This window comes from Juglans microcarpa x Juglans regia, chromosome 1D, assembly GCF_004785595.1.
Source record: "Juglans microcarpa x Juglans regia isolate MS1-56 chromosome 1D, Jm3101_v1.0, whole genome shotgun sequence".
Taxonomy (NCBI): Eukaryota; Viridiplantae; Streptophyta; class Magnoliopsida; order Fagales; family Juglandaceae; genus Juglans; species Juglans microcarpa x Juglans regia.
In genome coordinates, this window is record NC_054594.1 from 25,822,173 (window position 1) to 25,845,855 (window position 23,683).

The following is a 23,683-nucleotide window of genomic DNA, read 5'->3' on the forward strand; positions in this document are numbered from 1 at the left end:
GGTAACACAATCCATTATCAGAGCTACCCATTTGTCTCCAAATCCTAATTTTCATCACAGCTTTCAATAAGACCATTCTATTCTATCATAGGCTTTTGAATTATCTAGCTAGATAGCTATGCTTCTTGTTTTTCCCTTTTGTTTGGTTTTCATAGTGTAGAACTTCATAAGCTACCATAACACTATTAATTATAAGTCTACTAGAGATCAAAGTAATTTGGTTGCCAGAAAAGATGGCTGGGAGCACTTTCTTTAACCTGCTAGCTAACTCTTTGGATACAATTTTGTACAGTACATTACACAAGCTGATTCTAAATTCACTTACAAGATTGAGATTTTTTACTTTGGAAATTAAGGAAATGTAAGTGAAGTTTAAAGAATGGTCCATACTCTCCCCTTTTAAGAAACTTAGGGTTGCATTACATACCTCATCTCCTACTATATTCCAATAGCATTGGAAGAAGCATGTTCCATGTGATGCCTCGTTCCTTGGTAAAAGACCTGGTGATGATTCATGGTGCCAATGGTTCTAGCTGGTCGGCAACACACGAGGTTCGAATCAGGTCATGCCTGCAACGTTCACATGGAAATGCACGTGTAAGGACATAGATATTAATCATAGCGGAAAAGAAATAGAGGTTAAATCCGAAGGCACATTGTAGTACCAGAAGTCTAATCCATTAAAAGTTTCCCTCAATATTCATGAGTTACTACATTTTTGCAAATAAATACACATATCTAGATACTAGGTTCATACACCCAAAATGAGGCACACTGAACACATATGGTCGCCAAACTAGTAGATATGTACAACTCCAAAAAGAAAAACCTAAACAAATTCTACGACGGAAGCAGGCTCTCGAACCAATTCCTCAAGCGCAGTTGGCTCTTCCTCTTCGCATATTACTCTTAGATCTATCTCTGCATCAAAGTTTATAGTTCCGATATTGAAACCATAGGTTGGTTAAGTAGCTATGACAAAACTATTAATGAGAGACAATGTTTGTACAATGTACAGTTTCATGTATCAAAATAAATGAACACATATATTAGTGCATGGCAAGAAATCACCCTCTCAGGCAAGAATACATATATTCGTAAAAAAAAGGCAAGGAAACATCCTCTCAGTAAAATGCAAGTATAGAAGCATGGCGAGAAATCACTCCTTAAGGAAGTACTCTTTGTGCAAAACTCAGTACATATATATGTATATGTTGTTGAGGCGAGAAATTTCCCTCTTCTTAGGCACTTTCTCAAGCACGTAAAAAGAATCACATTCATTACATAGATGTACGTCACACAAACATTTGTCGCCTAAAATGGCGGTAGGAGAAGTCACTTCACTATTCAAAATCGGGGAATCACTCCCACCTAGGGGGTACAAAATTCAGTCTGGACCGGAAAAACCGACTGTACTGTACCGAATCCTCTCTAGATCAGCCTCGGTCCCATACATTGTGGATCGAATAAATTTAGTCCAATTGTCGTGGCCTATAAATTTTGGATCGGGCCAGACCAGACCAAACCGAACTATGTATATTTTTAAAAATATTTTTAATAATTTAATATATTATTTTTATATAGTAATTATATAATTTAATGCAATTTTCATATAATCTATTATCATTGACCATATAAAATATTAAATAATATATGCTATCAATTAATAATATATCATAAATAATATGATTAAGTTTAATGACAAATTAGATACTATTTATTAATAATATACAAAATGTAAAAAGTTTAATATAATCCATTATGCATTAACTATCATAATACATTTACATACTCTAAGGTAGTAACAAATTAGTAATTAACATCATAAATATAATTAATTATTTTTTTAATGACTTAAATAGTTAATTACATAATCCACTTTAAATATTTTACTTGCTTTTAATTTTACTAATTTAAATAATTTTTTTATTAATTTATGTACAAAAAAGAGAAAAGAATGGATCGGCCTGACCGATAGGGACCAGTTCAGTCCCATTGGGGTTTGCTTCGGTTCAGGCTGGAAAACCATGGACCGAAGGGATTCTGTTCGGTCCAAAAAATACCCTCCGGACCGGACTGAATTCACCCCTACTCCCACCCAACCAACGTGCAAGCCGACTCGACTATCCTATACAGGTTGATATTCACACAGAGTTACTCACACAAAGATATACATGTTGCACCGACCAACCAACTCGAAGACACCACACGTGATACACCCGAAGTATTCTCCTTCCTGTCTATTGGGTGAGGCGAACACAATTCCATTCAACTCCAATTATCACGGGGACTCTCTCTACCCGTATGAAGCTCATGGAAACACATGCAGAAATGGTTCAGGGACTCTCTCACTACCTTAGAAATATGAAGGTGGCGTTGCGCTGCTCCTTTCTTTGTTTCATTTGAAGCCCCTTGTTTCCTCTAAAGAATCCGACTCTAAGGGCACTCAGGTGTTACGATCTCAAAAGTGAGATCTTGGCTTTTACCTTAAGCCTTTTATAGAATGGGTTCATCAGGTGTCCTTCTGACGTTCTTTTCAATCTAGATGTACTTGGATGGGAGCCCTTTAGTCTCGATCGTCCCACTCATCTCTCCTAGAGTGAAGGTCTCTCACGTGGCACTAGACCATATTTATGGGTCCAAATGGTTTGGTTTGTAATACCGTAGCCTTTTCCCTAAAGACGTACTCTAGACGTGACTTTTCAGGTGGAGTGTGGGCTTTTGTGTATGACACTGTCGACTTCTGAGCATTTCCGTGTTGTTCCAGAAAGCTCCCATCTTTGTCCCAATCCTTCCTCAACCGTTTTGCGCCTTCGACGGGTAACACTCTTTCTCACCCTAGTTGCCAACCTCATCAGCTCCACATTCTTGCCTTCACATGTTAGGTCGCTTTTCTAGCTTGCCTACCATATGGTGAAAAGTCTTTTTTCACCTTGCTCTAGGATGTCTCAACTAGGTTTTCTACATAATTTCTCTCGCCTATATATTGGATTAGTTGCACTCTACAGCACCTGTGGCTATTTTTCACTAAACCAATGAAATGTTTCTCATCTTTTCCTTCCACTCACACTCGATTGGTGGTCTGTCCCATTGCGTTGGCATGGTCCTCACACTCCATAACCATTTGGGTCTGGTAACTTTAATGGTTCCATCTGATGAAGAGCCTCTTTTATGTTAGCTCTTGTCAATTCCTTTTTGGAGTTTTGCATTTGTTTCTTTTGTCACTCGAGGCTCAACTAGTGTTAAGCAGTCTTATATCGCCTCCTTTGATGAATTAGAGGATCTGAAAATGTCTTTATAATGCATAATGAAGGCCCCTTCAATCTCAATTTACTCCTTCAACTTCCTACCTTGGCAGTCAGTGATTTGTTGTATCTAGTTCTTTTTTCTTCTTTGGTTTGCACATGCATAAAAGTATTTTGTCTTTTTATCATCAATCTGGTACTAATTTCTTTTAGCTCTCTATCTCCATTTGATGTCTTCTTGTTCTAGTAATATACCCAACTCTTCTTGCAAACTTATGATTGCTACATCATTGTGGTTTCTTCTTCCTCTTGCATATTTTTAGCCTTTTTTTTTTTTTTTTATATATATATAACTATATTCTTTTCACTATCTCAAAACTTTTGGCAACTCCATTGAACCAAAGCGCTACTACAGAACTTTAAATTTTCTTGTACACTCCTTAAAGGTATTGGATTAATTGCATTCTTCGACCATTCTACTATTATGATCATCTTACATTCTTCATCTTTTGCCCAACTAGGTTCATATTTAGGAACCTTTTTTTCTATGTCTTTGCCTTTGTTTATTCTCATTAGTAGCCAGCAATATAGGATTGTGATATGAACTTCTTACAACCAATATTTCAACACTAGCATCTTTGTGAAGTTCTGACCACAGAGGGTTTACAACTACCCTAACTAGTCTTTCTTTTGTGAAATAATCATCTTCATGCTTATTGCTCCACGAAAATTTGTCACCCCTCCACCCCAAGTCATATAGGTTGTTAATTTCTAAAGCCTTCCTAAAGCCTTCCATTTGTCTTTATGCCCTTTGTCTACCCCCACCCTCCTCTGTGACAGAATCTCATTGTAATCCCCTATTACACACCAAGGTTTAAAGAAAGACAATAGTGCCACTTCTCTTTTGTCTTACTAGTTTCAGGATGTCGATATATACCTGTGAGAGTCCACTTAGTATTATTCTCATCATCAATGATTAGAGCATTTATGGGTGTCACTGATCTGATTTGGTCCCATTTTTTACATTTTAAAACTGAACCGGTATATACCAGTTTTGAAATTTAAAAAACTGATACTACACCGGTTATACTACTAAACTGGTATTTCTATTTTAACTGTTTCGATTCGGTTTTTTCGGTATCTTATATAGTATATATATATATATATATATTATAGTATATAATAATATATTGTAGTATATTATAATTATATTATAGACTATAGTGATATATTATAATATATAATGATATAGTATTAGTATAACTACTAATACAATATACTATAGTGATAATATATAGTTATTTATATAGAATTTTAAAATTTAATATTATATTGTTTATCAATTTATCATATAATACAAAATTATTTCATATAATACAAAATTATCATATATTAAATTATATAAATTTAATATATATAAGTTATATAGTCAGTTCGAATCTGGTTCAAACTGCTGAATTGGCCGACTAAAGAAATTAATTTTTTTTATATACTCTGTATTTAAAACGACGTCATTATATTTAAGTTTAAGTGGAATGGCGTCGTTTAATCCTATAGTTGTGTTTTAAACACAACTGAAACGACGTTGTTTGATAATAAACCAAACGGCGTCGTTTTATTTATAATGTATTAAAACAAATAAGTAGAACGACGCCAAACCAAACGGCGTCGTTTCGATATCAATCCGTCTTCTTCCTCGCGTCTTAGTTCTCATCCTCTCTCTCTCTCTCTCCTCTGCAACTCTCTCTCTCTAGTCTCTACTCTCTCAGATGAAGCTCATTCTGAGAACCGACTGTGAACCGCCACAGAAATGAAGCATCGGCCAGCATCGGCGTTTCTCCTCCCCATCGACCAGTTTTGGCCGGTTTTCTCCCCCAAAACTTAAGCGTCGGTCGGCGTTGGTTTTTCCCAAAAACCACGCCGAAGGGGTCGGTTTTCACCCCTAGTGTCTGCTACCCTTCTCCACTCGGTAACATTATATCTTCTCCTTCATGTATTTGAGATTTTGCCCTCATCTCAGCTGCCAACATCTTCTCCAAGATTCCATCGGGAGTAACTTTTGCAATTCTGAAATCACCCGTTACCACAAATTGCGCCTCTACATGCGTTTCTTCCTTCTCAGCCTTGGAATCGCCATGATTCTTGCCCCCTCTTAAGCTCTTTCATAAAGTCGTTTTACTTGTTGCCTCGTAGGCCGCGGGTGAAACGACTATCTTTTGAAGAAAAAACCTTTTCATTCTGAGTTCCTCATGTGTGAACTGAGGTCTGCTCAGAGCCACGAACCAAATTGACTTTTAGTCACGCTATTCTACTTCCTTGACTCTCAATACTGCTACAACCCCGCCTCCCATGGGTTACCTGGCCAAACTTGAAGCACATCCTTGGCAAATTTTCATATTTCAAAGGCATCCAAATCCTTTGTCCCTACAAATTAACAATTCTACCTCACATGATTGTTTTCCTCAAATCAATCTCAATCTTGACATGTAAGTAACTACCCCCATCCAAGTTTGTGGGAGGTTATTTATTTTACATTTTTATTATTTTTTTTTTCAAAAAAATTTTAAAAAGTGTTTAAATTATTTTTTTTTTAAAATATGGGCAATTTAAACATGATACCATAATTTTTTTAAAAAAAAGTATTAATAAATCTGGACTAAATCCAGTTACAATCTAGATATCCGTATTTATAGCCAAAAAAAGGAAAAAACATCCGTATAACCGGATTGAATTCTGTTATCCGCCCATATTATTTCTAGATTAATCTAGGTGAATAACCACCATATTTTTAGAATCCGGATCCGGATCTGGTTGCACACCCCTAGCGGGGTGGGGGAAAAAGAGAGAGAAGAGGGGAATAGATGAAAAATAAACAAGAAATCTATTGTATGTGAGTGTAGATAAAGATTTATTACATGTCCTACATGATAAAATTCTATTGGTGGGTGTTAAAACTAGATTTTCACTCAACCGGTTGGGAGTAGCTCTCTTAAAACTCGCTTCACATATTTCACCTTGAAATATTCTACTCAACCACCCACTAATCATATATCCTCCGCACGCTAGCCCACGTGGCTTATTTATTTATTTATATTTTAAATGTTGTCGTTTCTTACATTTGAAAGTTCAAATGTTCTCTCTCCCAGGAACACCCCCCATCACGTCCCACGTCTTCTCACTCTCTGCAGTGAATCTAGGGCAAACTTGACCCATAGTAGTGAATCAAGCGGCAAGCTCGAATCGACAGCAAACTCGACCCCATGTTTCCGTCGATTTCAAATCCCCTTGCGTCTAGAAATAGCGTCGATTTGAACACTGTTTGGAGGTTGTTTTCTGTAATTTATATAGCCTATATAACAATTGGGCATTTTGCTTCCCTACTCTTCGACGATCTCTATGCTTGTTTTTCTAGGTCTAATACTTGCTTGTAAAATAATTTGATAGATATCAAATATACTGCATAGAAGATGGGTACTGCGGAGCCCAATTTGGAAAAGTTTTTTGAGAAGAAGAAGCATATCAGGAACCCTTTTATTCCTATTGGTAAGCCCCCATTCTCAGTTTCCATTAGTCATTTTTTAAAAGTGGAAGAAACGTTCTAGGGGGGAGAAGGCGCGGGACAACGTTCTGGGGGGGACAACGCGGGACATAATTAGGGGGGGGGGTTGTGTTCCTGGGAAAGAAAACATTTGAAAGAGGAAGAAACGTCAACGCTTAAAAAAAAAAAAAAAAAGCCATGTGAATTGGTGTGTGGAGGATGTGTGAATAGTGGGCGGTTGAGTAGAATTGCTCATTTAACTCCTTTTGAAAAACTCTTGGCATTAACCACTGTTTGACATCAGCCAAAACACACCTTACATGGAAAGGTGATGTCAATTTTTTTTTTCATTTTTTTCCCTCCTTCTCCTTTTACGCATTGCCCGCTTCTCTCTCACCCATTTGAAATTCTTCTTTGAGCCGAGTCGCCCATCCTCTCCTCCACCCCCACCCCCTGCGTAGCCGTCGACCCTCCCTCTTCTACAGTGTGCTTCATCCCTCCCGCCAACCACCCAGCATCCAGAGATCTGTTTCAGGGGAAGGCTCTCTCCATTGAAACATCCTTCCCCTCATTGTGTTCCTCTCTATCTCGGTTCGTTCCGTCTCTCTGTATAAGTCCAGATCTACGGTAGAGGAACCGTGCCTGCGTTGTAACCCAGTCCAATCCAGATCTCAGTTCCTTCCTCATCATGAACCCCAGTTTGTTGTAACCCATTATAGTGATGGGGTAAGCTAATTTCTATGTTTTAGACTGATTTTTATACACTGAATTTTGGTTGGTGACAAATATTGTACTCTGATTGTGTGTATTTTTTTTTATCTTGGTTTTGTTTTAATTTTTGAGTGATTCTAGTTTTTTGTTTTGTGCCCATATTGTGTTTGACGAAATGATTACTTCACCAAATGGTTCATAGGAATCATTCCCTTTCTTAAAGTGTATTCCTCTGCTTGATTCTGAAGGAAACTGTGTTGCAGTCAAGTATTACTCAAATGATTGGCAAAAGAATAGTTCAAAGTTAGCTTTTGAAAAGTCTGTGTTTACTAAGACTTTGAAGTCTAATGCTTGGGTAGAAGGTTAGAACACGGTTTGTACAATTATCATGGACTGAAGGTTAGAATATTTTGCTAAGGATATGTAGTGCAGAACTCTCATTACAAAGAATAAAACGAGGCCAATTAACTTGTGTTGTAGGCAAGCACACTCTCGTTTGTATTGTTTTTTACTTCCAATTGTTTGCTAGTCCATCATGGTAGAATCTGTTTTCCAGCCATTAATTCCAAAGCAAATTTAATCTTTGAACTAATCCTTTCCAAGTTATTTTAGTGTTGTGGTTACTTGCAACAGGGATTTCAATCTAATTTGCAACAATATGCATCCATATTTGGTATAAAGAAGGAATCCGTCAAAGTTACTTGCTTAGGAGGAATCCATCCTTTTTTTTTTTTTTCTTCCGTTTGAGATTAGAAGAATTGAAAAGAAAACTCAAAAAAGAGGAAAAGAATTTTAACTACTGCTTAGTGGGTATTGCCGAATAATTTCTATTGTCTATTTTTTTTTTCAACTTTTGGTTAAGATAAATTAGAAATTCATAGAGAATTTCTAGCCTACTGACATATTAATATCTTGAATTACTATTGATACATGCAGTTTGGAATTCTTTTGGCTATTAGAGTTTGTTGATCTAGGCGAATCCAGCTAAAGTAGAAATGGTTACATTTAAAAAGTGTCCAGGGATGGTGAGGAAGTATCAATACCTGGAGGATTTTCACTAGGTAGTTAGACCACTTCTGATTTCATGAGCATTATTTACAGCCATGAAGCTAGGAATCTTTATTGGAAAGAAAATGGGGAGATCAAAAGTGCAGAAGCACGAGGCTAGTTTAAAAGTGAAAATGGGTAGCTGTTGTGCTTAGCCTATATTCCCAGAGTTAAAGTACAACAGGAACTAATGTTTCTCCCAAATGTGTATGTATAGCTTCAGCTCAGACATGTCTGGCTCGTTCTAATTTGTAAAGATTCACTTATGCTAGTCAACTAATTTGCTGTGATTATTAGTAATGTTGGCTGGTTTAGCATCGAACGTGCTCTGTTTTAGACTCTGGAAAACTAGGGGTGTGTTTGGCAAGTGAGAGTGTTTGAGGTACTCTCACTACTATTCTTTACTTTATTATTACTTTTTACCTACTTTTCTACTATTCATTACTTTTCACCTATTTTTTAATATTTTATTATTACTTTTTCATTACTTTTTTATTACTATTCACAAACATTCTCAACACTTCTCAGGTATTCTCACTATCCAAACGTAACCTAAGTCCTTGAACTCGGATAGGTTATGAATATAATGGCAATTTGCAGGTATTTAGACTTCTTGATTCTTTGTTGGGATACTTCCAATGACATTAGACTTGGACGGGTACAATTTACATACACAGGCAGGATCATTCCAGTCATACAAATACTGTGGCTATCTAAATACATAACATGGATGGACATTTGGAGATTCAATCAAAATCTTTGCAAAAAGAGTAACATCTTTAGTGAATCCTGTGTCATTCTAGCAGCATAGTTATAGTTGCAGCCACCTATTGTATAGCCATAACCTGTAAATCAGGGGGTCATTTTTCAACTTCATTCATAAACAACCATAAGAAAGTGGGAGTGAAAAGGAAAAGTTTGCAGGCACAGTGATCAAGTGTGATGCAGTGAGCTCTAGGCCTGCATGGTTCAGTAGAGCCACAAAGCTCAACTGCCTCGTTGGTTACTTGAAGAGACATGGAAGACCAACTCGAAGACAATGCACTAAACACCTTCGCAAGCACAAGAATAAAGCCATACTTGGAGTAAAAATTAATTAAATCAAAATGGGATTTCCCTGAACAAACTATTCACAAATGATCATATTTGGCGCCAAGTGAATAGAGGGGCAATGAAGCTTAGATCTCAGAAACAAAAGAAATACAAACAAGATTTCATGATCATATGATTGGTTTAGTATTACAATAACGAAGAGTCAATCCATGGTCAAGTTCTTCTCTATAATGATCAACTCCAACATAACTTAAGAGCTAAAATCATCTGTGGGAAGGATCACAAGAATAAAGCCATACTTTGTGCAGAAATAATTAAACCAAAACAAGATTTCTCTGAACAAACTATTCACAAGATCATATTAGGCTTTGTCCATGCTACTCTAAATTCCATATTGGAGGACCTAAAAGCACAACATTCAGGTTCTCTAGGTCAAAATATTAAAATCGTTGAGGTTGATGTCTTTTGCTTATTCGAACATAAAAAAGCAGCAACAAGAACAAAATAATAAGCCATAAACAACAAACTATATATAAAAAAAAACCCATTAACTAGCAAAAACCACGCCAAAGCTAGACTATAGATAGACCATAAAAGAGCAAAAACTTCAAAATAAAAGGTCTAAAAGATTCAGAAAGAAAGCAAACGGACTTAAACATACATTGAGGACCAAAAATGGACAACACACATGACTAAGGGACAAAAATATTTAAAAGATAAGGGAGATCAAAACTTGATCAGAGGCGAGAGTCCGGAGAAAAAACTCTAGTAAGTTACATATTTGACCAAGTCAGCAGAAAAGGACACAGGCATCTAATGGCAACGAAAATGGAAAAAAAGAACGGCAAGAAAGCTAAGAAGGAAGCGACACAGAACAACCAACCAGAGATGGAGATCTATAGTACTATAACGTTGCGATCAATACGCGAAAAATGTATGGAATAAGGAGCCATGCATATGAACAACTATCTAAAACCAGAGAAATTAGGTATATTCTGAAGTAAAAATCGTAAAAAACTAACGCAAAATTGCATGAGATCCATTAAATTGCCGAAAAATGCCTTTGAGGCCTACAGATCCAAAGGAAAGTGACACTCTACACGAACAAACAAGAATGTTCGGAAAAAGTATATACGCGGCGAGAGAGAGAGAGAGAGAGAGAGGCTTATGGAGCAGTAGAGTCATCAGTGAGGTCAGAGACGAGAAATGTGGAGCCATCAAGCTTCAGCTGAGCAGAGGGAACGAGAGGGAGCTCTTGATCGGCTTTGCGCTTGGGGTGCTTGGTACGACAAAGCTCCTCAGCACCGAACGCAGCCTTGTAGAACTGAATGGCGTCGCTCACCTTGGGAACCTCCACAAGCAGTTGCGGCTTTATCGTTGTGAAAACCAAGGCGTCGATGACAGCTCCCTTAGCGGCTCCTCCGTTATGGACCTCCTGCTGTGCCATTGAATCTTCGGGGGACAGAAAATAAGAACCAAGCGTCAGAGAGAGATAGAGTGTAAGGCCCTGCCTTTTCATCAAAGTGGCCCGGATCAGTGCGTGAAAATGGCCCAGCCATTTTCGTGTTTAGTGAGAATCCTGAACGACGTCGTTTTTGAGGTGAGTGTTTTCTTCTTCAACTTCCGTTTCTTTCCGCATTTTTCTGTTTCAGTTTCTCCCGCATCTCTCTCTCGCACGTCTCTCTTTTCTTTTCGGTTTCATCTTTATTTCTTGTTGTTGGCATTAGTTTGAGTTTCCGAATCCCATGCCCTAGACCTCCTCACGTGGATTTCTGTTGCTGTGTTGCTTCTGGTTTCCCGAGTGTTGCCGTCTGCTACACTCTATTTTTCCTCCATTTTTGCATTTTGGTTTCCGTCTGCAACTCACGGGCATCAATTCGCATCCCCTCCATTTTCGACTGGTAAGGGTTTCTTTCTCATCCAAGTATCGATTTCTCCTTCTGTAACTGTGCGATTTCTGCTTCTTAGTTTTGGGTTTGGTTTATCTTCTTCTTGATGTAGTATCTGTTTTGGCTGTGAGTTTGAGTAGTTTTTGTGAGTTTTTCTGGTTGTTGCGTGGTGAGTATTTCGGGTTGGTGTTTTGTCCTAGGTTTGGATTATTTGAAGTTTCATTGTAGTGGAATTGTTGGACTGGTGGTTGAGAAAATATTTGGTAGTGTTAGTTTATACTTTATGTTATGGAGTTGGGAATGGAAAGAAGAGTGCTTTGTGTAGTGTAAACTGGTTATGTTGGCAAAATCTGCGTACTTCGCTCGAGCAGACTGTCGAGCGCGATTCGAGCGAACAGCCAAATGAGCATTGGCTTGAGCGGAGTGTCGAGCGAGACTCGAGCGAACCTCTCTGACTTGCATTCGCTCGAGCGGAGTGTCGAGCGAGACTCGAGCGAACCTCTCTGTCTTGCATTAGCTCGAGCGGAGTGTCGAGCGAGACTCGAGCGAACCTCTCTGACTTGCCTTCGCTCGAGCGGTCTGTCGAGCGAACTTGGCTCGAGCCAACTGTCAAGCCAACTTTCAGCAAACATTTTTTTTAGTTCCAAATCAGTCTCCACTTATAACCAACATACTGAGTTTAGTATAGAATATTTTGGGTCGAAGGGTGGGCTGTCCGGATTGTTATTTGGCTAGTTAAGTTTGATTAAACTCGTTGAATTATGGTCTAGAGTTTGAGTCTTGAGTTGTTTAAGACCAATTGTGTATTGTTGGACTTTAATATTTAGTTTATATTATCTTATGAATAGGTGGCGAGACAGATAGAGACCGTATCCAAGTCATAGATAATACACTGCAGGAGTCAGGTAAGTGGGGTTCCTATGCTAGGTTTTATACAAATTAATAAGACTGAGGCTGATTTTATGAAAAACTTGCATATTTTGTGTTATGTTGGGAACTTGTGAAAATAAAGATCAACCTCGGTCACTCATCTGCATTATTCATGAAATCTGTGTGAAAAAGGAAAAAAAAATATGTTTTGGCATGCATTGTGTAGACATGAGCTAAATTCTGTCATGTGGTTTCTGAAATCTGGAAAAGAGCGATATTGAGGATATGAAAAGTTGTGCATTTTTTTAGAAAGAGGTTCTGGCTTTTGTGTTCAGCGTGTGTAACCGTCTGATTCTGTTTTGGTACTCTGTATTATTTTGTTATAACATCTGAAAACCTTTGGCATGGTGTACTGGTTTTCGTATCTGATTCTGTCTCTGCTCTGCTCTGCTCTGCTCTGTTATGCTCTGCTCTGTTTGGGTTGGTACCAACTTCTCTGTCTCTGAGTGCACCCATTTTGGAAACAAAGTGGTTTTATTGTGGTCTTTCCTGTGTGCACACTCGGGGCTCCGAGAAGAATAAAGGAAAGATTTCACCTCTGTCTCTGCCTGGTTTGGCCACCGGGGTTAGCACAACCCTACCACGGGGGTGAAACATGGTCTCTGCTCTGTTTGATGCTCTGTTTTGATTTGATGATGATACTCAGTTTATGTTATGCCAAAGTACCATGGGTTTTACTTGTTTTAAAACCATCGCTCTGTTATTTTGAAAATATGTTCTGTTCTGCATGATAACTCTGGAAAAATATTTTGTTCTGCATACTCTCCTTGATAAATGCTCATGTTTGCACGCTAGCATATGATTTCTGCTTACTGAGTTATTGATAACTCACCCCCTATCATTATAATATTTTTCAGATGATGTGGTGAGTCCAAATGAGAACCTGGATTAGAATGCTGTTTGTGTCTAAGCTGAGGAGATGTCGGTAGAAGAAGGACTTCTGGTGTTCTTAGTTTTAATATCTTTGAGTTTTATTTATGTCTTGAGTTTAGTAGGATTTATGAAAGATTTAGTTGGTTGTTATGACTATCGGGAGGTTATGGACCCCTTTGATTTATTATTATTGCATTAAAGATTGTGTGGAGTTTGTAATGAGATTATTGAGAAGATTTGAGATTGTTTTCATTTATGAAGTTTTTTTTGGAGTTTATTCTTTGGATGTGTTGGGAGATATGTTTATTAGTGACAAGTAGAAATTCTCCAAATCATCCGGATTTGGGACGTTACATAGAGAGAGTGTGAAACCCTATCAATAGGAGAGAGAAAGAACCAAGCCTCTCGAGGAGTGGTGGCGCTGGGTAGACGGAGGAGCGTAGCTCGGTGTTGCTAGACAGAGCGACGGCGTCGCCGAGTGGTGCTGGGCAGAGGAAGGTGAATGGGGCTCTGAAATTCGAATGGGGAAGAGAGAAGCAACTGAAAATCAAAAGGATTCAAAACGCACGTTTTCTAAAAAAGAGAAAAAAAGAAACGGATTGCCACGTAGCTGCACTGGTTGATCCCTATCAGTATCAAAAGTCAAAAGTCGCTTGAAAAATATCTTGATTTACAGAAAATAAAAATAAAAATATTAATAAAAAAAAGCCCCGCTCCCCCTAGCTAACAGGGAAGTAGAAGGGCCCACAGCGGTACCTGGTCTCTCTACCATTCTACTATCAAGAACCAGTCTGCCGCTAACCCACCATACTGAAACTGGAAGTGGAGTCTTCGGCTGCTTTCGTGTTTTCTTCTATACATCAATCGCCGAATTGTGCCCATCTATGTTTCAAAATCTGTTAAGGTTGTTTTGTTTTGTGCTTGCGCCTCTCTATTTGCTGTGTGTTTGTTTATTTTTCACCATTAGCGAGACCGACGACGTTGCTACTAAAAGTGTACAGCATCTGAGTCCACGAGCTGCCACTGTGTTCAATAGAAAGCCAGCAACGCCGAGAACTGAGTACATCCGGAATATCATGGCAGAATCAGGTCAAGCTCCTTCTTTCGACAAACCCAGATTGGTGGTCAACAAGGTTTTGGCAAGAGCTCAACAAGAGAGTGCTGGTGGTATTTTTAGGAGATGCATTGGAAGGTATTCTTGCATTTCTCTGGCTTCTCCTTCCTTTTTCCTGGAGTTTTCGTCCTCTGGGCATTAATTCTTGTGAGTAAAAATTCAATCTTGGCTGAGCTTTTGTCATCCGGTATTGATTACTTTGTGGGTTCTTTTTGTTGGGGGCATTTGATTCTCAGAAGCGAATTGAAGTTTTTGGACCCTTTTCTGATGTTCGTTGATTTTTCGCGTACGCACGATTCCAATCTCATTCTTTCCAGTTCTAAACTTGTCTTTGATTAATGCAGTTGGTATTAACGTTGTGTGCTGGTAACTACTTTAACTGTTTGATGTTGCAGTGACTCCTCCATCTGGATTTCCTGATCATCCACACAGAGGTTCTGCATTCAAACCAATGAATCTCATCGTTGATCATCCAAATGAATACGAATATTTTCATCTTTCATATCTATCTATTTTGCAGGTTTTGAGACTGTCACATACATGCTGCAGGTATACTTCTCTCAAAGCAGCTCAGTAACTTGCACAAAATTGTGGCTGAACTGTTGAGAAACTAAGTTTGGTTTTTTGGGATTATAGGGAGGCCTTATTCATCAAGACTTTGCAGGAAATAAGGGAACAATTCGAACCGGCGATGTTCAGGTAAGGGATATCATTTGCAATCAATTATCTTTTGAAAAACTAGAACAAATTATCTTATGACACTTGCCTTTGTTTGCAGTGGATGACGGCTGGTAGAGGAATTATTCACTCTGAAATGCCTGCAGGAGAAGGACCTTCAAAGGGCTTCCAGCTTTGGATCAATTTAGCATCCAAAGACAAAATGTAAGAGCTCTCTTTCCATTAACAGTCAGTTATGAATAAATCCTCTGCACGCTCATTAGCCACAATTTCCCTCTTATCCACATGTGTGTGTATAAAATTGTACTCTAAAGTCCTTCAAAATACTTATACCCATGTGTAAAGGATTTTAATCACTCCATGATATCTGATTTCTGTGTGAGAGAGTGTATGAATTCTGCAAATTTCTCACGAGTCTTAAATTGGAAATTACCCCAAATTTTGCAAAGATCCCAGCCAATTTATAACTGCAATTGATAAATGTGCTCTGCCCTGTGTAACAGTTGACTACCGAATACTTCACTAACTGGGGAGTTTCCTGAACAAATTTGAGCGCTTAATTTTCAGGACTGAACCAAGTTATCAAGAACTTTTAACCGAGGAGATAAAAAGGGCAGAGGAAGATGGGGTCGAGGTCCGAGTTATAGCAGGAGAATCAATGGGAGTCCGATCTTCGGTTTACACCCGAACTCCAACAATGTATCTGGATTTCACATTAAACCCCGGAGCTCAAGTGCATCAGAAAATCCCAGAATTATGGAATTCCTTTGCGTACGTAATTGAAGGGGAAGGGGTCTTTGGCTCCTCAAGCTCATCTCCTGTGGCACCTCACAATCTCCTGGTTCTGGGTCCTGGAGATGGTGTAAGTGTGTGGAACAGGGCTTCAAAAAAACTGAGGTTTGTGCTGATTGGAGGGCAGCCGCATAATGAAGCTGTGGCCCAGTACGGTCCTTTTGTGATGAACACACAAGCTGAAATTAGTAGGGCTATTGAAGACTACCAATATTTCAAAAATGGGTTTGAACTGGCCAGGAGCTGGAGATCTCAATAAGTTTAAAAGATAATAATAATTGTATAAATAAAAAGAAGGGTTTTCCCTTCTGTCTTTCATGTTTCCCACCTACCCCCGTCCTTCCACCTACTCGACCTTCTCTCTAGCGTGGGAATGGTTCCATCTTCCCCCTCTTCTCTTTCTTCCTCTGTTCACTTTCTTCCTCTTCTTAACTCCCTTGTCATCACAATCTACCTTCTCCCTTTGATGACTATCTTTCAATAAGTATGGGAATGGCTTTATCTTTCGTTTAACGATTGTAGATGGGCTTCTGCTCTTCTAATCAGTACAATTTATTTCTTGGACATCTGATCAAGGAACACGAGATAGATTTGTTGGCTCTATTTTTGCAATTTTGTTTCTTTGTATTCTGTTACAAGTTATAACGATTGTTTGGGACTAAATGTTTGGACTTCTTCACACCATTTTTTTTTTAACTTGATTAGGCCGTAAATAAATAATAATAATCTTCCATCTGTTTATCATCCTTTCTAGCCCTACCATACTTTTCACTATGATGGAAGATTTCATTAAAATCACCTAAACATAACCATTTTTTAGGTTGGAGGAGATTCAGATGTCTCAAGATACCCCACCTTTCATGTCTCTTATCTGTTTCAGGGTTGCCATAAAAACAAGTGAGCATCCATTCAGCTGCTGGTTGATTAACCCACATATTAATGTGTCTTTGTGAGTAGGTGCTTATATTAATCTGAACATCATCTGCCCATAACAGAACTATACCTCCACTTCTTCCCACACTATCAACTGAAAATAAACATTTGAATCCCAATTTCAGTTTCAAAGCATCTAAGTTCTTCTTATGCAATTTTGTTTCCATAAGAAACAAAATGCTAGGCATATGGATCTTAACCAACAGGCTAAGATCTCTAATTGTCTGAAAGTTGCCAAGCCCTCAGTAATTCCAACTTAGAAGCCTCATTTCTCTCGACGGGATTGACTAACAGCATCTGCTGATATATCAAAATCAGATAGTAAAGCTTGTTTCTTGCCCCTACTATCTTGTTGATTTTCGTTTGCCATCATAACAGATTCTTCATCATTTTTTCTCTTCCTAGTAGCATAATTAGCAGATTACATCAATTCAGCGGTTTGCTGTCCCCTCACCCTCCTCTTCCATCTATTAGAACATAACTTAGGAATTTTCTCTGATTCACACAACTTTTGCTGATCCTGTAGGATTTCTAATTGATCAAGCTTACTAGGCATCACCAATGCTATTGAAGGTTGAACTGCTGACTGGTCCAGTAAGTCCTTTGAATTGTCAAGTACTATTTCTTTTGATTCTGTCTCCCTGTTGAGCACAGTTAAATCAATAATTTGAAGTTGGCCTACATTACTTTCTTCTTTATACTCTTCTATTGTATTATCTTTAAGCAATTCCTGATTGACTCCACTTCAACCAACTGAATTTCTTTTTGAGCCAGTTGTTCCACCTTATTACATGACCCTTGCTTTATTATAGTAGGAAATAATGGACCTGAGGTGCTATCATAGCTGGAACCTGCAGCAGAGCTTGAAGCATGCAACCATGATCCATACTGTTGCATATTGTAATCTTTGGTATCTTCCGTCTGTTTATGTATCCCCACACATCCTTGCACACCATGCTTAATACTCCCTCTTATTAAAGGCTTCATTAAATACACCTCAACCTGCACTCTAATCCACTTTCCCCAGCAATTACCATCATAATCAGCCTCCACCTCAATAACTCTACCTATAGTGGATCCAATTCTACCTCCAATTTTCTTATTCATGCATCCAAGAGGTAAATTATACAATTGAACCCACAAAGTAGTGGAATTAAAATTCAGATAAGCAGGTGGAGTAACACCATCAAATTTTTTATGCAAACCAGATTTGTGTCAAACAACCAGGGCTAGCCTCCCCAAATTTTGTTCAAATCTTCCTCAGTTTGGAATTCAAACACAAAGATTTTCTCCTACTTCATGAATTTTTGCTCCAACACAACATTTCCGCACTTTTAACATTGTGTTCTTGAATGCATCTTTATTAATCTTTTTATTAGCAATTACTTTTCCCACCTGACATAATCTCCCTCTCTTCATATTATTCTCAATGTCTTGGTCAGTTATTACAATCTCATACATTTCCTCTTTAGTTAAGGAAAACTTGCTCTATAATTCTGAAAGTTCCTCATCCATTTGAACAAAAATCCGATCCAATAGTAAAGCGAAGATTAAATTGAGTTGATAGAAGTAAAACTAAGCTACTATTAACTTGTCCTAGGCAAAAATCTCTTCCACCAAAAGTGAAGGATATACTTCCTCCTCACCAGAAAGTGTTCGAGTCGAGAGAAAAAACTCCCTATCTTTACTACTTAGATAGAATTGTAGTACTCCACTAGTAATATTATTCCATGGAGTGAAGAACTACGTACAATGATCCGTAGCACACATCATATTGGATGTTTTAGCCTCATCACGGACTGAGGACACACGACCTGAGCATTACACATGATGTTGTTGCTCACTACAACAATCCACTCCTATGCTCCTGCAATTATTAGCCAAGTGTTTTAAATCTCGATGGTGGATCCTGTAACAAGATAGGATTTAATAATAAAAGTAGATTATTAGAGGTAACCTAGACCTCATTCAAGAACTTTTACTTCACTTATGCCTTTAATATTCATCAATTGAATAATATATATAACTTCCTTATAAAATCATTACAAAACAAAAGGATAAATACGATAAGATATAAATATAATATTCAATTAACAATATGTATGGAGATTTTTTCCACCTCACAAAGTCCACTGGGCCTCGGCCCCAGAGTTCCAAGATCACCCATGAAGTAAGACGCCTACAGAGAAAAGTAATTAAGTGGTTGATGGGACTGACCCGCCTAATATCGCTCGGCCACACTTTGGTCATGGGAACTTGTACAAGACATGGCAAGAAATATGGAGAACCCTCGATCCTCTGATATGAGAACATCGACGGATCACAAAGGATAAAGCATGGTCAGAGAACCACTCCGCATTAATGGCACCACTACCCAAACTACACGCCACATTAATGGTGTCGTCGCAGAACCACGCCATATTAAAAGACTCTAATAGAAGGAACAATATGAAGGGCATAGACTTTGTAGGGACAGATACGATCTGTCCCCTCCCCAAACTCTAGAATAAATATCAAGTGTTAGGTACGAGAAACTCTCTCTAATTCTTAGACTCTCTAACTTATTTACAAACTTCCAAGAGAATTTTCTGACTTTGGCATCGGAGACTCCCTAGCTTTAAGGCCGCCCTTTCCCAATTGCCTTCCTTTCTATTTTCGAAGGCCCAAGTTCTGAAAACTTGAGTTGCTAGAACCAGGCCCAAAGGCGTACGAAACATGACGTTAACGGTGGCGCCATTTGTGGGATCCTTATAGACCTTGCATGTACTTCGTATGCCTGCAACAACCTGTTCCAGACAATTTGAAGCTCACCAATAGTGCTGATGAACATGGAAACTGACCAGCGAAAGAACCAAACTCCTAGGATTGAAGGGAATGTCATGGAAGAAAGATGGGAGCACACTCGCAAAGAGATACCTCCGAATGGCGGGGTAAGCACAATGTGCCCTACAGTGGATGATTGCACCTTGCCACTACCTCTCGACTGTGCACCAGCTGGAGGTGAGGTCCAAGATGAGTAGAGGCTCAGAAAGACGAAACCAAACAAGCCGTTGGAACTTGTCCCACTCAACCCGAATCAACAGCCATGGTGAGGATTGGCAGCAAAAGTACATCTGAGGCATGGAGCGCCAGGCAACAACTCCTCGTGGAGCACAAGGACGTATTTGCCTGGAGCCACAAGGACATACCCGGAATAGCCCCCAAAATCATATAGCACAGCCTTAGCATAGACCCAAAAGCCAAAAGAGTGAGGCAGAAATGCCAAAGCATCAGTGTTGAAAAGAACATCACTATAGCTAAGGAAGTGGACCGTCTGCTAGCTGCTGGATTCATTCGAGAAGCCCACTACCTGGAATGGTTGTCCAACGTGATGCTTGTAAAGAAGCCAAACAAAAAATGGAGAATGTACGTCAACTTCACCGACCTCAACAAAGCCTGCCCTTAAGACAACTTCCCACATCCTCGCATCGACCTGATTGTGGACTCCACAGCGGGCCGTTGTATGCTCAATTTTATGGATGCCTATTCTGGATATAACCAGATTCGCAAGAATCCCGAGAAAGAAGAGAAGACTTCATTCATCACTGACTAAGGCCTGTCTTGTTACATGGTGATGCCTTTTGGACTTAAGAACGCACATGCCACCTACCAGCGGCTGGTCAACCGCATGTTCAAAAATCAAATAGGAAGAAACATGGAGGTCTACATGGACGACCTGCTGGTTAAGAGTGGAACCCCAGAACAACACTTGAACGACTTAAGGGAGACTTTCGCAATACTAAGGCAGTACCAAATGAAGCTAAACCCGGCCAAGTGCATCTTTGAAGTTGAATCGAGGAAGTTCTTAGGATTTATGGTATCAGAATGCAGAATCGAAGTCAACCCCGAGAAAGTAGAGGCCATCCTCAACATGACCCCACCTCGAAATATAAACAAGGTGCAAAAGCTGGCCAGGTGAGTGGCAGTTCTCAACAGGTTTGTGTCAAGATCCACCAACAAGTGCTTGCCTTTCTTCAAGGTCCTATGAAAGGCACAAGTATGGGATGGCGAGTGCAACCTAGCGTTCGAGGCTCTAAAAAAAGTACCTCATGAGCCCCTACTCCTCAACCAACTACGATGCGGGGAGACACTGACTCTCTACCTGGCAATCTCCCCTCAGGCAGCCTCATCAACATTAGGGCACGAAGAGGAGGACGTCTAGAGGCCGGTTTACAACACCAGCCTGGCATACCGTGGGGTCAAATCTAGATACCACTACATAAAACAACTGGCCTTTACGCTGGTAGTAACCACCCGTAAGCTACACCCATACCTCCAAGCTTACCCATTAAGGGTCCTCACAGAAACCCCCTTGAAAAAGATACTGCAATGATAGAACGCCTTAGGCCGATTCATGAACTGGGTAGTAGATCTGAGCGAATTTGACATCGACTATACACAGTAGAAAAGGGGCAAGTGTTGGCAGACTTCATTGTTGAGTTTACTAGTTTCCTGGTAGAAAGTAATCATGCACCTCTGTTCAAAACCATGAACAACAGAGCAAAATATGAAGCGCTGCTTTTAGAACTAGTGGTGGCCAGCTCTCTGGGCGCCACCGAAATTTTGGTACAGGCCGAGTCTCAGGTGGTGGTCAGTCAAGTGCGAGGGGAGTTTGATCTAAAAGGCGAGAAATTAAAAAAATACATAGCACTAGTAGAAGCTGAACGCCCCCATTTCAAGTACTTACAAATTCAATAAGTGTCGATGGCAGAACATCAGAAAGCAGACAAGTTGGTGTGCGTCTAGACAGGGGGACTCCGCCCTACCAGAGCAAACATTGATTCGAACCATGGAAGTACCTGTTGTAGGGATTAAGGTAATGGAAATACTGCCCGAAGCCTCAGATTGGGCGAAGGACATACTCAAGTACTAGGAAACTAATGAGGTGCGCAAAGATAGACACGAGGCTAGGAAGATCAGAAATAGAGAAGCGCGCTACACTCTAATCGAGAGAATTCTATGTCGAAGGGGCCACTCATAGCCTCTTTTGAGGTGCATCTCCCCTGAAGAAGCGTAGTACGAGTTGGCAACAATACATGATGGGATCTGCGGTAGTCACTCAAGAAGAAAGGTGCTAGCCAAGAAAGTAGTGAGGGCGGGGTATTACTGGCCACGGGCCTGTGTTTTATGATAATGTTTTTCTTCAAAAAGGTTTTATAATATTAGATTTGGATTATTCAAATATGAATGAGTCTATTGCTTTTCTTTTTACATCTAATAATTTGGATTCATATAAATGGCATGCTAGGTTTGGCCATATAGGGCAAGATAGAATAGCTCAGTTAGCTAGAGAATGTCTGATAGGCAATCTCGCTAAAGTCATCTTGTCCACATGTGAATATTGTTTAATGGGAAAAGTTAAGAGAAAAGCGTTTGGAAAAGCCAGTAGGGCATCTTTTCCACTGCAATTAGTCTACTCAGACATCTGTGGTCCAATGAGTGTGAGGGCAGGACACAAAGGTATCTACTTCATCACATTTATAGATGATTTTTCACGTTACAATCATGTCTATTTAATCTCTCATAAGTCTGAAGCATTGGAGTGCTTTAGGCGATATCTAAAAATAGTTAAGAATCAGTTAGACAAGAGTTTAAAAACTCTAAGAACTGATCGAAGACAAGAATATCTCTCTGAGTAATTTAAAAGTCTCTGTGATGAAAAATGAATCAAAAGACAGTTGACGATGTCGAGCACGTCGCAACAAAATGGCGTGATGGAAATGAGAAATCAAACACTACTTGAGATGGTTAAGTCAATGATGGCGCAAGCAAACCTACCAATTTCTTTTTGGGGGATACACTTTTAACTGCTATCTATATTCTTAACCGAGTGCCCTTCAAATTAGTAACTTTTACCCCATATAAACTATAGACCGACAAGAAACCCAATTTGAGTAATTTGCAGCCATAGGGTTCAATGGGTTTTGTTCAAGATCTTTCTCATAAGTATGAGAAGTAAGGCCATAAAGGAAAGAAGTGTATCTTTATAAGATACTCAGAACACTCTAAAGGGTATGTGTTAATAGATGAACAATTTGATGGAAGTGTGAATGAGATTAAGTCATGAGATGTGAATTTCATTGAAGATGAGTTTCCAAGTAGAGGTGAGATTGATAGGAGTTTAGAACTTTATGAGATTGTGGAATAAGAGAAAAGTACTTCAAGGAATTTAGTTGAGAATGATGAAGAAATTCTTCAAACTCCTACAAATTATAAAAAAGACTTGAATATGAGTGGGAGCATATTACTTGTCAATCAATCACATCAACCTCAGCTGTGTAGAAGCACATGTGAAAGTATTCTCCGTCATTGTTTTGAGATTTAAGGAGAAGTTTTTATGGTAGCTCCGCATGATTATGACGAGCCTAGGACAATTCATGAGACTCTCTTATGTTCTACTAAAGATGAGTGGATGAAAGTACTTAATGATGAGATTGAGTCTATGAAGACTGAGATTTGGTTAATCTACCGACAGGATGTAAGGCTATTGAGAACAAATGAATTCTTAAGGTCAAATGTAAGTCGAATAATAGATAGGTACAAAGCTCGCTTAGTAGCGAAAAGATATACCCAACAGGAGGGTATAGACTATGATGAAATATTTTCACCAGTGGTGAGTTTGTCTCAATTCGTCTTATTCTAGCTATAGCAAACATGGATTTGGAACTCTATTAGATAGACGTTAAGACAACATTTCTCAATGGAGAACTAGATAAGATTTATATGGATTAACCAACAGGTTTTATGGTCAAAGGTCAAGAGCACAAAATGTGCAAGCTCAAACGATCTATATATGGCATAAAGCAATCATCTAGACAATGATACCTCAAGTAATTTTATA

At 39.0% G+C, this 23,683-nt stretch overlaps 2 protein-coding genes and 1 long non-coding RNA gene across 4 annotated transcripts; 2 read left to right on the forward strand and 1 right to left on the reverse strand.

Moving 5' to 3' along the window:
* Positions 1 to 4,906: 4,906 nt before the first annotated feature.
* Positions 4,907 to 23,387, forward strand: LOC121254424. Its single transcript, XR_005938636.1, has 3 exons — positions 4,907 to 5,190; positions 9,398 to 9,400; positions 23,376 to 23,387. It is a non-coding gene; the product is annotated as an uncharacterized LOC121254424 (long non-coding RNA).
* LOC121254417 (uncharacterized protein At5g48480-like) lies at positions 10,433 to 11,049 on the reverse strand. Its single transcript, XM_041154465.1, has one exon. The coding sequence runs from the start codon at positions 11,039 to 11,041 to the stop codon at positions 10,760 to 10,762; it is 282 nt and encodes a 93-aa protein (XP_041010399.1). The 5' UTR covers positions 11,042 to 11,049; the 3' UTR covers positions 10,433 to 10,759.
* On the forward strand, positions 13,980 to 16,454 carry LOC121254403 (pirin-like protein). Of its 2 annotated transcripts, XM_041154436.1 has the most exons (8): positions 13,980 to 14,235; positions 14,281 to 14,478; positions 14,637 to 14,686; positions 14,796 to 14,834; positions 14,921 to 14,949; positions 15,037 to 15,099; positions 15,179 to 15,282; positions 15,646 to 16,454. In XM_041154436.1, the coding sequence occupies exons 1-8, from the start codon at positions 14,171 to 14,173 to the stop codon at positions 16,127 to 16,129; spliced, it is 1,032 nt and encodes a 343-aa protein (XP_041010370.1). In that variant the 5' UTR covers positions 13,980 to 14,170; the 3' UTR covers positions 16,130 to 16,454. The 2 variants fall into 2 exon arrangements, with proteins under 2 accessions (XP_041010370.1, XP_041010364.1); XM_041154430.1 differs by having other exon boundaries at positions 13,980 to 14,478.
* Positions 23,388 to 23,683: the final 296 nt, after the last annotated feature.